Source organism: Vidua chalybeata, chromosome 6, assembly GCF_026979565.1.
Source record: "Vidua chalybeata isolate OUT-0048 chromosome 6, bVidCha1 merged haplotype, whole genome shotgun sequence".
In the NCBI taxonomy this organism is placed as follows: domain Eukaryota; kingdom Metazoa; phylum Chordata; class Aves; order Passeriformes; family Viduidae; genus Vidua; species Vidua chalybeata.
In genome coordinates, this window is record NC_071535.1 from 35512154 (window position 1) to 35526007 (window position 13854).

At 42.9% G+C, this 13854-nt stretch overlaps 1 protein-coding gene and 1 long non-coding RNA gene across 4 annotated transcripts in view; one reads left to right on the forward strand and one right to left on the reverse strand.

Annotated features, from left to right (window-relative positions):
• DPF3 (double PHD fingers 3) overlaps positions 1-13854 on the reverse strand; it is a 154716-nt gene that overhangs the window by 988 nt on the left and 139874 nt on the right. For all 3 annotated transcript variants that reach the window (XM_053945331.1, XM_053945328.1, XM_053945330.1), the window contains 2 exons: positions 1792-1904; positions 428-509 (listed from right to left, as the gene is read on the reverse strand). In XM_053945331.1, the coding sequence (XP_053801306.1) occupies positions 428-509; positions 1792-1904 (195 nt within the window). The remainder of the gene's footprint in view (positions 1-427; positions 510-1791; positions 1905-13854) is intronic.
• LOC128789394 (uncharacterized) lies at positions 10455-12767 on the forward strand. The gene is made up of 3 exons (XR_008431396.1): positions 10455-10695; positions 11966-12030; positions 12633-12767. It is a non-coding gene; the product is annotated as an uncharacterized LOC128789394 (long non-coding RNA).

The window sequence follows — 13854 nt, forward strand, 5'->3', positions numbered from 1 at the left end:
CAATTCCCTTTAATCCAGTCTCCTGACAACAGGCACTCAGATGTTACACAGAAGATCTCCCTGTCTGAGGCTTTCTCTCCAGGACTTCGACTTCTTAAGAAGTCCAAAGTCACATTTCACAGGTGCTCAATTCAGCTGACTTAATTGAGGTGACCAGTGACATGTAGGACATCGAAAGGTACCCATGATCCACAAAAGAAGGTCTTTCCTCTTCTGGAAGAGGAGGAGACCAGGCAAGACTGAATAGCATACCACAGATCACACTAGTGCTTCACATCCATTAATTTTGTTTCTTTCCAGTGCTACCTCCCTTTGCTTTGCTACTGTTTCCTTAACCCTGCATAGTTCAAAACATCTTTCTGAATTTTTTCCCTTCTCCACAAAGACTTTATTGTGATTTTCAAAGCAGACTTCAGTCATATGTTACCTTCTGGGGGCTCAAAGACTGGTGGATTCAAGCAATACATGTGATAGCCACGGTCACAGTCATCACAGAAGAGCAGCTGGTCCTGAGGCAGGTTTGTTGGAGAGACAGTAGGGAAACAGGGAGAGAAGGAGAGGAGAAGAGAGAAAATGATGTAAATTAGTCTCTTGCCAAGATGAAAACTTAAGTAGGGTTACCAGCAATGTTCAGCTGGGAATGCAGAGCTGCAACAACAGAGACTAAGAGACTGCTGGGAATGTAAAGGCTATAAGCATCACATTTGTTCACCCGTGATTAGCCACCATATTCCTGAGAGGCCGCAGAAAGCCTCTCTCAGTACAAGACAGCTCAGTTTCTAAGTAGAAAATCACTGTGAGACGTGGAGGAGTTCCAGTCCTAGATGGCCTCATGATGCAGGAGTAAAAGCTGTTATGCCAGGGATGTGCTGTACTGAGAGAAGAGGACAGGCTTTGCTGGGCTCCAGTGTCACTATGTGCTGATCTCATTTCTTCAGAGGAAACCTTTGACTTAGACAGTTTTCCAAAATTCAGCTGAGTAATTTTTTTTGTGAAACAGATGGAAATTACATGACCCCACCATGTGGTCTGCAGCTCTTTCATATATTCAGGTGAAAAAGCCGCTCTGAAGTATCCTGTGATTCCTAAGCTCCCCAGGTTCAGAATTTTTTATGCTAAAGCAAAAACAAAATCTCAGGCTTCAAATTTATTCTGCTGCAGGGAATGTAGTGTTAGCTAATCATCTCCAAAGTTCTCCAGCCACTGTCAATTTTCCAAGGTTCTCATGGGCCGCCAAGGACCCTTAGCATCAGATTTTAACTGCAAACCCCACAGGGAGGACATTGCTCAGCTGCAGGCTCTGGAAATCACTGGAGCTGGTGATTAGGTGAGGCTTAGCCATCCCATGTCAAATGATTTCATGTTTCCCAAGTCTTGTAATTAAGTTTAAAAAATCATACCAAGAAAGTAAAGAAAATCAGGGACAGAAGAAGCATACTTGCCTCTCTTGGGTTATCATGTGTTCACATGTACTTCTGACTATCATGCTGAAAGCTCCCTGCAACAGGAATTCATGGCCCTCAGCTAATTTCTATTGAGTAAGTACACAAACCACAAGTATCAGCATCTTAAGTGGCCCTATATGATGCCCATGGTAATTTTAGCAGAGACCAGTGGCTAAATGGGGACACTGGGGAGAAGCCCATCTGTGCTCAGGGGTGGCTCTTCCTTGGAGATGCATGGAAGCAGCAGTAAAACAATGACCCACACCAGTGCCACATGCTTCTCAAGGGGGGGCATGGCAGCAGCTTGCAGTGACGCTTATTTGCAGGAAAAGGTAAATGGACTCACGTCGTTCTCTGAGGTCCCACAGAGGCTGCAGGATTTGCACTCAATGCATTGCCACTGATAGGTTTTAACAGCCTCAGTCATGTTTGTGGTGAACTGCAGGCAGGTCGGGTGTCCTGAGGAAGATTGGAAACAACGGTCATTGTTAAGGCTCACTTATTGCTTGTTAATTAACTGGCATTAAATTTGGGAACAAAACACACATGGACATGGACTGATCACAACATGGGCTGCAACTAACAGATACCAAAGAGGAAAGCAGGCATTAACCCTTTCGCTGCCGGGCACAAGAGAAAATCAGTCATCTCCACCCCATTGGCAAAGCAGTTTTATTCAGAGCTCTTAAAAATGGTTTGGCTTTGAGTTGGTTTTTGTGGGGATTTATTTTTTTTCAAGAAAACAAGAAAAAGGATGAAATCAGAAACAAACCCAATTTCAGAGAGAGACCATCCGTCTTAATAGAAATTGGACTACAGTTTCAATTAGCGTTGTTTCGACCGGAACGAAGGACCTGGTAGAAATGAGGTTATTCTCCATTTCACAGCTTCCTTTCCTGGTGTCCAAATGGGTGGAGCAATTCTGTAAACTTTGCTTAAATGGAAGCAGTAGCGTACAGAGAAGACGCAAGACGGGATGGAAGGGTATAGCTTTTAATTTTTTTAAGAGCTCTGCCACTAAAGTTGGTTGGCACAGAAGAAACCAAATTGCACAGCTAACCTTCCAGGATCAAAACAGGAAACCGAAAGGAAAAAAAATCCCAAGCCAATTCCCACAATGAACTAAATGAAAGGAATAAAGAAGGGAAAGCTAGCAGAACAGTCACATCTAATTGGGAAGGACAAATTGCCAGAGTTACAACCCCCACCCCTACATGCGTGTCGACTTCAGCTTTGCAAAACAGCGGTATCACAGTAGCAGGGTCAGCAATGGGCTTTCTGGAGGGGAAAATACAAACAAACAAACAAACCAAAGGTAGGATCAGTGTTCCTTCTGCAAAACAAAACAAGACAAATACACCGCTGAAATAAAGTAGTACTCCCAAACCACCCTTACCTGGCTGAGACATTGCCTTAGTCTCCTGCAATAAGCTCCTGCCTGCCTTCTTGGAAAGCCCCATATTTAGAATCCTTCTCTGACACACTTAAACATTAACACATGTGCATAGTTAGGGCAGGGAGAGTCAATTGCTCATCTGTAGGAAGCAGAACACAGGTATGCACATCCAGCATTGCCGCCTGCTTCTTCTAGAAACCGGCACCATAAGTTGCATGGGGTTTTTCACCTCTACCCATTCTGCTGTTCTTAGACTACAACCAATGGATTGGAAAAAATATTTTCCACTTCCACCAGCCTAAGTGCCTTTTTAAGAATGGAGAAAGAAAGGCTGTTTCTCCAATAAGAAAAAAAAAAGGTATGTCTATGGTAGATGTGGGTACTGATGTGTCATCTTCATTACCAGACCTATCATTAATCTTTTGTTGTGTCATCACAGCTCCCATTACCACCCTGCAAAAGGTTTCTGTATTTTCCAGCTAGTGAAGCAAACAGTCACTGAGAATTGCTGGATAAGGAAGTAATACTGTAGGGGATGTGTCCATGATACCATCAAATTCTGTAATAAGAACTTTTGTTCTCCAGTTATAGTTGCACAGTTGCGATACAACAACTAAGTCTGTCCAGCAAAGAAATGTATATGCATAATTATTAAAGAAATTGAATAGAAAATAAAGGAGCTATTTAGAGAAGGAGGGATCAATGAAATTGCTCATATCACTCTTAAGCCTTTGAATAAAGAAACATCTTGACAATACTGATGAGCTCAGATGGGCTAAGAAGATCACAGGGTTTTGAAGCCCTTGAAAGTCAGCACAAAACAAGTGACAGTTTTTACTGAGATTTACAGTGGACCAACTGCAGTTCTGAGGACCTTGAAACTGCAACTAAGCAGAAGGAGATGCGACAAGATACCTTTTCTTGCTGAGAGGACCACATATACTTTCTGATACTACCAAACTAGCAGAACCTGACATGACACTGAAATGTTCCTCCAGATCTGATTTACATTGAATGCAAACCTTATTCCAACACCAGTAAATAGAACAAATGTGCCATGCTACACATTAGGGAGGAATTCATCCCAACAGCAGAGAGTTGCTTCCAGAAATGTTGTACAGTGCTGGAATATATCACAGAAAACAACTTATATAGGGAGGTAACTATATCAGAGAGTTAAAAAGCTTCAGTCACATTTGAAAAGAAACAGAAAGAATGGAATCAAACTTATGGAAATAAATCCCAGCATATCTTCACATGCTCACTTGCCTGTGCATGCACATTGCTCATTGCAGAGACTCCAGCTGAGGACCCTCCCTTTCTAACACAACATGAGGGTCAGGTCCTGTTCACTCCTTTATCTCTGTCCCTTCATAGCTATTCCTGCTCTGTTCCAGTTATCAGTCTTGACTGTTTTGTTTCTCGTTTGCCTCAAAAACACCTCTGCAGGTTTCCTGTGTGGTATCTCACACCAGTGGTGCTTCATCCTTGAAGTGATACATCCTACCTATATTGCAGAGCACTTCGTAAGAACCACACCTACCACAAGCCTAAAAGTAATGGTTTCTTGTGGGCTGAGGATTCCTTAGAAAAATTAGGAATAGAGTGAGGCCCACAGTGGTTTCTTTCTAATAGCAAAGCAGAAATATTTTGCAAGAACATACCAATTCATTCACTTGATTAGGCTCTCTCTCCAAGTACTGTGACTACAAGAGTCGAGTCTGCATAGCTGAAGGTTGCTCTCTGCTAGCTCAGGGCCTATACCATGTGTAAGGCAAAAAGAATGTCTTTCTTCAGCCTCTAAGTCAGATGCTCTTTCACATTAAGAAACATTCCTTGTGGTACCATGACCCCAACTTAATGTCATTGGAAAGACTATTTTTACTTACGCTGTCAGCATGGTGAGGCGCTGTAGTATATGGCAAGCATGCCACTAGATACTCAAAATATCAAAATTCTTTTTCCTTTCCTCCCTGTTTTCTCCTTCTTCACAATCTCTTTCTTTTCCTGCTACTTTTGTTCAAAACCTAGTGTTTTACATGCTATGAGAAAATTCACACATCCAAGACTTCCTGAGGCAGTGTTAGTGAACACCATTCCTGCTCCATATCACAGAAGTTCTTAACATTCCTTCTGTGTCAGAATACCTGAACACAAAGTCCTGTAGCTGCATGTGGCAAGCTACTACAGGTAGATTCAAATTCCCTTTCTTTTTTCCTTAAACATAAAAAGGCTAGTTCAGGCCACAATTTTCTTTTACACACAAAGCAGTCCAAAACATGATTCAAGTTACGGATACTGCGGTAGCACACAAGCCAGAGAGCTGAAAGTCTTCTTGCTATGTGTTTAAAGTGGAGAAACAGTCTTATTTCACCTAATTGTGTGATCAACAGCATTTGCTGTGGCTGAGGTGTGCAGCAGAGTCTGCAGCTGAAACTCAGTTAATAATTCAGGTGGTGGCTCCACCCTGGGAAACCTGGATCACTCTCACAAGTCTGTATCAGCTCTGCAGATCTAATAGGGGGAGGAAGTAACACATATTTATGGTGTCACTAAAGTCAATAGACAGACCTCTAAAATACACCCTGGGAGCAGTTCTGTTGAAGGAGAAGACAATATGTTAACACTGACGGTTTCTAATCTACCATAACTATTCTCTACCTAAACTTCTGCTATGCTGCAATGGCTATAAACAACAGACAGAGACAATAAAACTTGCTGTGAGATTTTCAACAGCTCATCCCTTTGTCTTAAAACAATATTTTAAAGTGTAGATCAGGTTTGAAAGCTTCCTCATTTTTGTCAAAACTCTCCTCTGGATCTCAACTTTGAGACTGAGACCATATTTTAAAGTGACATCAGTGTTTCACATGCCACTGGCTTTAATTGTACATTATGTCCACGAGACATCTGGTCAGAGGAGCGGGGAGGTGAGCACATTCAGAGACCATTTTTTGTATCCTGCACCTGGTACAATTGCAGGCTGATGGGAAGGATAATTTTAACATAAATACCCTAAAAATATCTAAAAATCTCTTCTGCTTACACTGGCTGTGTAACACTAAAGACCAAAACTGACATTAAAGGGCAGGAGCAATCTGCTGCTTCCAGTCGCTCTGTGACCAGTGAAGGCCTTAGAATGGCTCATTAGTGCTTTTTCAATAATGGATTCTGCATTGCAAGATTAATTGCAGCCATGTGCTCTGTCACACCCGCCACAGACTATTTAAGTTAACAATCCAATCAATAACCTTTTTCAAACAAAGGCAGAGATTATCTTGAGGAAAAAAAATAAGCAAATACTCTTTTTTAAAAAAAACAAATGTGAGATTATTTATACAGATTAAAAGGAATTTTTACCCAGTTTTCAATTCTTTCCATTATCTTTGCAGCGTAGTGGTGGGCTTTTTAATCAATAGCGTGATGAAAACTCACAGGCCTCCTGGCTATATTGTATCAGATTTATTCCATAAACTTTCAGGTCTTTAAACAACTATAAATACATATTACAGATATAATGGCCTATGTCACAGGAGCCCCATCCAAATAATGGAAGTTTACATGCAAAGAAAATGCATAATTTCCTCCTGCTAAGATTGAATAAGGTTTGTTGTGGCCAATGCCATCATTAGACCATTATTACCATTACCTGTACAAAAGGGAAACTTGTAATTCTAATATAATATATATAATATATCTAATATAATAATATATAATATCTAATATATCTAATATATCTAATACATCTAATATAATATATATAATATAATATATTATCTGATATAATTTTATTATTATGATTTAAAAAGATACACTTCATTTGTCTGTCTAAGAAGGCTTATTTACAGATATACAGTGTCAACAACAGATTTTAAAAAAGGCCCTTAAAAACTCAGACTATCCAAGCACACTGAAGGGCTTGGCTCAGAATCCCAGGGCTCAGCTCAGAATCCCAGGCCTCAAGAAGCTGCAACTCTCAGAAGAAGACCAAACATTCCTAAGGGATGAGGTTGGGGAGCTCTTGGCATTTTCCTGGCCCTTGCCATCTTGCAATGTGAAGGTGTTACAGTGTAGAGATATATGCCTGCCTGCTCAAATGGAGGTACTCATGAACAGAAGCCTTCAAAAGTGTTCATGGGGTGAGGATCCAAAGCACCACCTGCCGCACTATCTCTGTGATATGGAGAAGCAGGAGTATTTAATTATAGAAAAATATAACAGCTTTCCTGGCAGCCAGGACAGGGGCAGATGTTGGAAGATGCAGGTGAAGAGCTCTTGTGTAACCCCCTTCAGTACAGGGCCCTACTGAATCCAGCTTCTTAAGAAAAACATACAAACAAACAAAAGGAAGTCTCATAGGCACCACATTGGGGTTTATTATTATAAGACAGGACAGGAAATATCACCACTGTGAATTTCTGTGTCCTGGCTGAAGTGAGAAAGCCTAGCTGTTTCTCCCAGAGTGTTCCAGCACTGCCAACTCTGCTAAAGAAGTGAGTCCAAAAGGACTCAGTGGTTTCACTGAATAGTCTGGTCAGTCTGATTTGGTCAGAGACCAACTCTCCTCTATTCTAATATGTCACAACGTGCCAGTAATTGTGGAAGAATTAATGCCTTTAATAATTGATGGATCTCTGAAACCACTCAGCTGTAGAAGAGCATATAGTTCCTATTATTTCATTTTCTGGCCCTGCAGTTGTTCTGGCCAGCATGGACAGAGCTGAAACTGAGTCCACAAAAAGAGAAGGGGCACTCTGCTGCATTAGCACCAGGACTGGTGGCCAGCTGCACTCCGGAGGTGGTGGTTTGCTTTTCAGTACTGCCAGTTCCAGTGGAAGAACTTATGTAAATTACAAGCAATTGCTCAAATATTTGGCACTGATACAAGAGAGCTCACTTTAATTGTTCGCCCAAGGGACAAATAAAACCCCTGTGCAAATGGTAGCAGTTCGGCCCCAGCTGCAGTTTGGCAGGTGTAATTGGAGAAAGCAGGACAGACCTGTGTTTGAAAGCAAGGCCAAGGATCTTGGGGAAGTTATAAAATGGTGGAGTGAGGCAGGTAGCACTTGCAGCTCACTCTCCTGCACTGCCCTGCTGTTTCTTTAGCCATGAAAACACCAAAGGGCATGGGGAGCAAAGGAGTAAGCTCCTGCCAAAAGACCCCTCATCTCCAAGCACTCTCCAGAAAATTTCACTGCCTGAGGAAAGTCCACTCACCAGCTTTACTCATGCACAGCTTTGACTCTACAATGCTGCATAATGTCCTCTGAAATCATTTTAAATATCAAGAGCATCAGCTGGACTGGGTTACAGAGGGTATATGAAGAGCAAAGCTTGGCTCAGGCTATTCATGTGCATAAACAAAATGAAGTGTGCACAAATGTGTATGCACAGACCCACATGCACCCATGGAGATCAGCTGTGCACAAGGCAGTGTCACTCTGTCTGGCACAGGGTGGCAGGAGGAGCTGGGTGGGATTCAGGGGTGTCCTCTGGAGCATGTAAAGGGACAAGCCAGGAGTGAGTTATTCTGGGCTTCCTAATGGTTTGTCAGTCAAATCACTCCCACAGACCATCCCCGTGGTAGCAGACGCCCCATACCTTACAGGAAAACTCCTTGAGAAATGTTTTAAAACAGTTTTACTGCAACAGGTTTGTGTGTGCCTCTCCCTGAGTACGCCACTTCCTCAGCATGCACAATCCAGCCATACGCATGTTAGCAAGGAGAAATGAAAATAAATTAGAGATTTTAAAAGTCACTAAAAACTGCCAACAACTAACTTTGGTGCACACAAATCATTGCCCTGGGAGAACACCCTGACTGGGGCCGGTGATCCCGCAGACAGGGCCTCTGCCCTGTGCTCAGGTTTGCCAGAGGGAGGATGAGCCCTGTGAGGGTTTCTGCTGCTGCTGTCCCACTCCAGCCAGGCACACCTGCCCTTCCAAAACTGCCTGGGACAGGCTGAAATCTGCACCTGCATTTCATATCTCCCAGAGGTTTGGACTGGAGCAGATCTGGGGAACAGGCCCATCCCTCTGTCTTCTCCTCTGAAGTGGAGCCGTGGGGACTCAGACACACCTGACACAGGCTGCTCTTTCCATTGCAAACACACTGTGGTAACACAGAACCGAGGTGGCAAACTGAGCCTGGGGTGCCAGAAACAGGGCCCAGCTTTAGAGGCAAAGGAGGTGCCACATGCCCCAATGGCTCATCTCAAAACCAGACAGCACTCGGCTCCCTCTTCTTCCAGACTAGCCCCTATTAACCACTGTTGGCCACTAGACAAAATGGCTAGTTCTTGCCTAAGAAAAATAATGTGGGAGCACTCAAATAACCTTGTACTGAAGCATCAGCTTGTTAATGCACTGGTAAGTCATGCCAGCGCTGTACAATTCCTGGGGGTGAATTAGGTCAGAGTGACCTCCAGAAAAACCACCAGGCTGCATCGCTGTGTGCTGCATTATGGGTAACGATCTGCTAATTGCCAGGAGGCACTTGGGCTGCTTACCAACACCAACAGGAAGGAAACCTGCCTGCAGGCACCGCACGGACTCCATATGCCGGGGACATCGCTCCTAATAACGAGAATAAACCCATTTATAGAACATGAACTGGGCAGGAGGACAGGCACTGAATGCTAATGCTGCCCAGGCGGTGCAGCTCACCCGGGTTGCTGCCGGAGACCCCCAGCAAAACCCCTGCGTGGAGAGGGGCTGGCTTTGCATTTGGTTGCACAGTGAAGTGGGGGTGAGGTAGATGGAGATGGAAATGCAGGAGTGGGAGAAAGACTGCTTATCCAGGCAAGATGAATCACCACAACCTGGAAAGCCAACATCCCCTTTGCCCCGGGGACATTTTCGTTACCCTTCAACAAACTGCAGTGGAAAAAAACCTCCGGCACAGCTCCGACCTCATCGCTATGCACTGCAGGCTCCCCAGCCAGGCCAGCTCACACACCACAGAGCTTTCAATCAACTGGCAGGCTCACTAAACCCTTTCAAATTGAGCAACCAAGCAAAAATACTTGGTCATAAACACTAAAAATAGGAGTGGAGGATTGGGTTTTGTTTTGCTTTTTAACTTGGTGAAGCCAGCTCTTCCTAGTGCATTAAATCCACCTCCCTGGCAGCCCATTTAGAACATCTCCTCCCCCCTGGGAGAGCCAAAATCCCCAGCTGTAATGAGAGGAGTGGGGTGGTATTTAAAATGCTAGGGAAATGGCAGCCTGAATAGCCTTCTGCAAGCACAGTGCCTTTGTTAAATCCCCCCATAAAACAAGATATCAGCACTGCCCCTCCTCCCCTCTCTTTAACATGAACAAGGACTCTGCTACCTGCTTGAACCCACATTTGCTGTGCAAATACCTGGTCCCTCCCCAGTAGCTCTCGTGTTAAACTGCCCTGCTAACATAGCCACAGATGGCAGCACACCTGCAGGGATGCCCATCACTGCCCAGAGCTGCTCATGGTATCAAGGCAGCATTTGAAAAGATTCCAGAGTTTCCATACTGACCCAACAAAGGGGGTCTAACCTGAGCCAGTGGCTCAGGACAGTGATGAGCAGTGGATGAGCAGTGGATGGAACACATCACTTCCCCAGAGCACTCCCACAGGGGCTTCTCCGCTGGGATTATGCAGGAGAGCGTGACGAAGGTGATGCGTCATGACATGGACACCTCTTCACTAAAAACAGGCCATGCTCACCCAGTCAGTTCAGAGAGCACCAAGACAACCCCACTGCTCCACTGTGGTCCTCCTCAAGCATCAAGGACTGTGGGGAGAACTTCAGAGGTGATTTCACCCATGAGTCACGGAACAGACATCTCATACCCACAACTGTCACTTGGAAACAGGGTAAGCTGATTAATTTGGGGAAAGGGGAAAAGGAGAGAGCATGACTAATCTCTGGACTAACTTTCTATAAAGATTAAGGAACTACTCTAGAGTAATTCCCTGCCAGCACATTTCCAGAAATTTCAAACCAAATGGCAAACTCCAGAGAAATTATTTAAATGTTATCATTTTAATATTAAAGACACTTAACTATGCAGAAGACACCATGACATTGCATAGACAGTGACCTCATTGCTCTGACATGAGGCAACCACCTTCCATCTAGGTAAAGATATTCAGCTCAAGATGGGTAAATGTCTGATAACTGATGTGAACATACTGAAAATGCAAGAGTCTGTCTTTCTCACAGAAGCATAATTTACACTGTTAACGTGCCTGTATATTCAGACATAAGTAGAACTGCTTCACTCAACACAAACAAGACCAATTTGGAGCAAGTTACTTCAGTCTCTTGTTGAGTTAAGGAATCCCTTTCAGCTGCCAAACAGGCAGTGATCACCATGCACACTCTCCATTGTTTGTAATGCAGTGCCAGAAGCTGGAAAACACTGATTTTTTTTCCCTTCTCTGTCAGTGAAAGCCCCTGTTTGGTTGGGAATTTTAAAGTGTCAATAGAGATTTCATCAACAAGATAGCCAGTTTTCGCTTCCCCACCAAACTCCCAGCAACATCAATATCTAGAGGGAAATAAGTGCTATAACCACATGCTGAAGAGCATCAGTATGAGCATGGTAGGAGGGAGTAAAATGACTTTGTTTACTCTCTAAAAAATGCAGTTTCAAGGTGATCTAAACATCTGAGTGAAGGAGTGAATTTGAACAAAGTAGTTTCAGTCAAAAGTAAGTGGGAGGGAAGAAAGGATTAAGAGGTGGCAGGGCAAAAAAACTGATTTTCAGAAAGGTTGAGACATTTTGTACCAGTGTCTCACAAATAAGAAGCTGGACTTTCATTTTGGAGCAGTACCTTGCTTCAAAAGTGAACTCAAGGGAATTGTTTTTAAGAAAGAGAAAAAAATAGTCACAAATGAAATGTTTCATTCAAGCCTGTGCACAGTTGGCAGTGGGAAAGGGTCATTTCATTGAGGAGAGATTGTGTTTCATTTCAAATCAAACCAAAATCTTTTATCCTCACCATGGTATTTTTCAGTTCAGTTGTTTCAATGGCTTTTTTGAGTAAATGTCCTACAAAATGCTGACAGAGATTAAAAAAGTAGGATTTTTTTTTCAGTGGAAGACCACCTGATTAAAATCCATGATCTCTTTTCTTACAGCTCACCAGACCTTCCACCCCAAATTAGTCAAGTCAAAGTCCTGGCCATTCCTTCACCTGTAACAAGTGAGTAGTGCTGCTTTAACCTACAGAACCAATAACTCATAGCAGCTAAATACTTTGTCAGACCAAACAAGAAATCAGCTAGTTCTATGGCAGTGGACACTAATGTCCCTCATTAAACAGTTCACTAGTCTTGCTATTTTTCAACACCAAAGGAATAATTTAACAAAGCATATACAAAAGTAGAATATTATTGTATTTCACTAAAGAAAATTATCTTCTACAGTATTACAACAATCTCTGACTCTTCTGACCCTGCTTTTAACTGGCTGTTCCATTGGTCAGCAGGACTATTGCTCAGTGCTTTGTTAATGGCCAGGAAGTTGGGAAATCCTCTCCTATAGGTTGATCTGACCAAGCTCTGGGTACCCCAAATCCTTTCACTTTTAACACTTTTGTTGAGGGTGTTCATCACCTGCAATGTTCACTTGTTAGGTGGGATCCCACCACCCACAAGATGCCTGGCAATTCTCAGTGATAGCTGCACTGAGCCTAATGGGGACTAATTCTTCTTCACATATTGCCAGACCTGTAAATATGTAAACAGTCACAGAGGAATACAGTGGCTGTGGATGTCCTTAGGAAATTCATCTCTGTTCTTTCAGCTCACTAAGTACTTGTAAAATCTCAGCCTTAATGGAGAGGAAAGTCAGGAAAGGGTCTTGGAGAGGAAGTTAATGAAGAGGCTGCAAGGGAAATGAAGTCCCCTAACTAAGCCGAGGAAGGTCCTTTTCTCCAGATTAAGGAATACACAATTGTGGACCATCTGCATGCTTGAACAGTATGACAACAAATAAAGAGAGTCTGTGGACAGTTCAAAACTATCCTAAGCCCCTAGGCTGATGGATCCATTCAGGGACACAGTCAGTATAGAAAAATTGGAGAAGTCCTGGAACCTTCTCTTTAAGAATCCAAAGTCTAGATATTCCAGCAGTGGATGAGACTTCTGACCCAGAATTCACTGTACTGTAAAACCGGTTGTTGAGCCTAGGGAAAGGGCTGAAAGACTTTAGTGTTGTTTAACATATTTAAGCCACTCCCAGGAGAGCACTGATGTGAAGCAGCTATGATTTGTACCAACAGGGGAAAATTAATTTTTCCAATATAGACTTAAAACCATTCCATGCAAACTCTACTGCATGAAGTGCTACATGAATTTGAAAGCTATGTCACACTTGTTAACACTAAAATAAAAATACCCTTTAGTGACAGGACGGCTTTCCACTACTTCCCTTCCAATGACTTCTTCTTACCTTGGGGAGTTTGCCTCAATACTGATCCTTGAAATCATCATATGAAGAATTTAATGGCTTTTGGCTGCAGAAAGAAATACAAAATAGCAAGCTAAGTCTGCAGCAATGTTTGACAAAACTGTCTCCAGTATTACTTAAAATCTATTTTCTGTTTCAAAAAAGGAGACTGTATCCAAAAATTTGGTCATCTTCATTCACTTGCTGCAGTCCACAATGAAGTTACTGGCATGAGGATACTTAATAGCAAAGACTGAAGAAATGCAATGGAAAGAGGCTTCAGTCCAAATAAAAAAAATACTCTTAACACCTATGCAAACCTAGATATAAACTAGGTATTACTGGGAATTGGTTGTGGAAGCTGAGCAGCACTGAGAAAATAAACCCCACTCCAAAAAATCCCAAACCACTCAGTTTTAAGACATTGAAGGGAGGCCGTGTCTGTTCCTACTCAAGAGGTATCATCCATCAGCTGAGTTGCCAAAACAATAAGTACCTGCTGCAAGCTCTCTCAGGCAGGCAGCAGAAATTCCAAGAGCTTCAGCCCACTGCCCAGCTTCAGTGTTTAAATCATGTT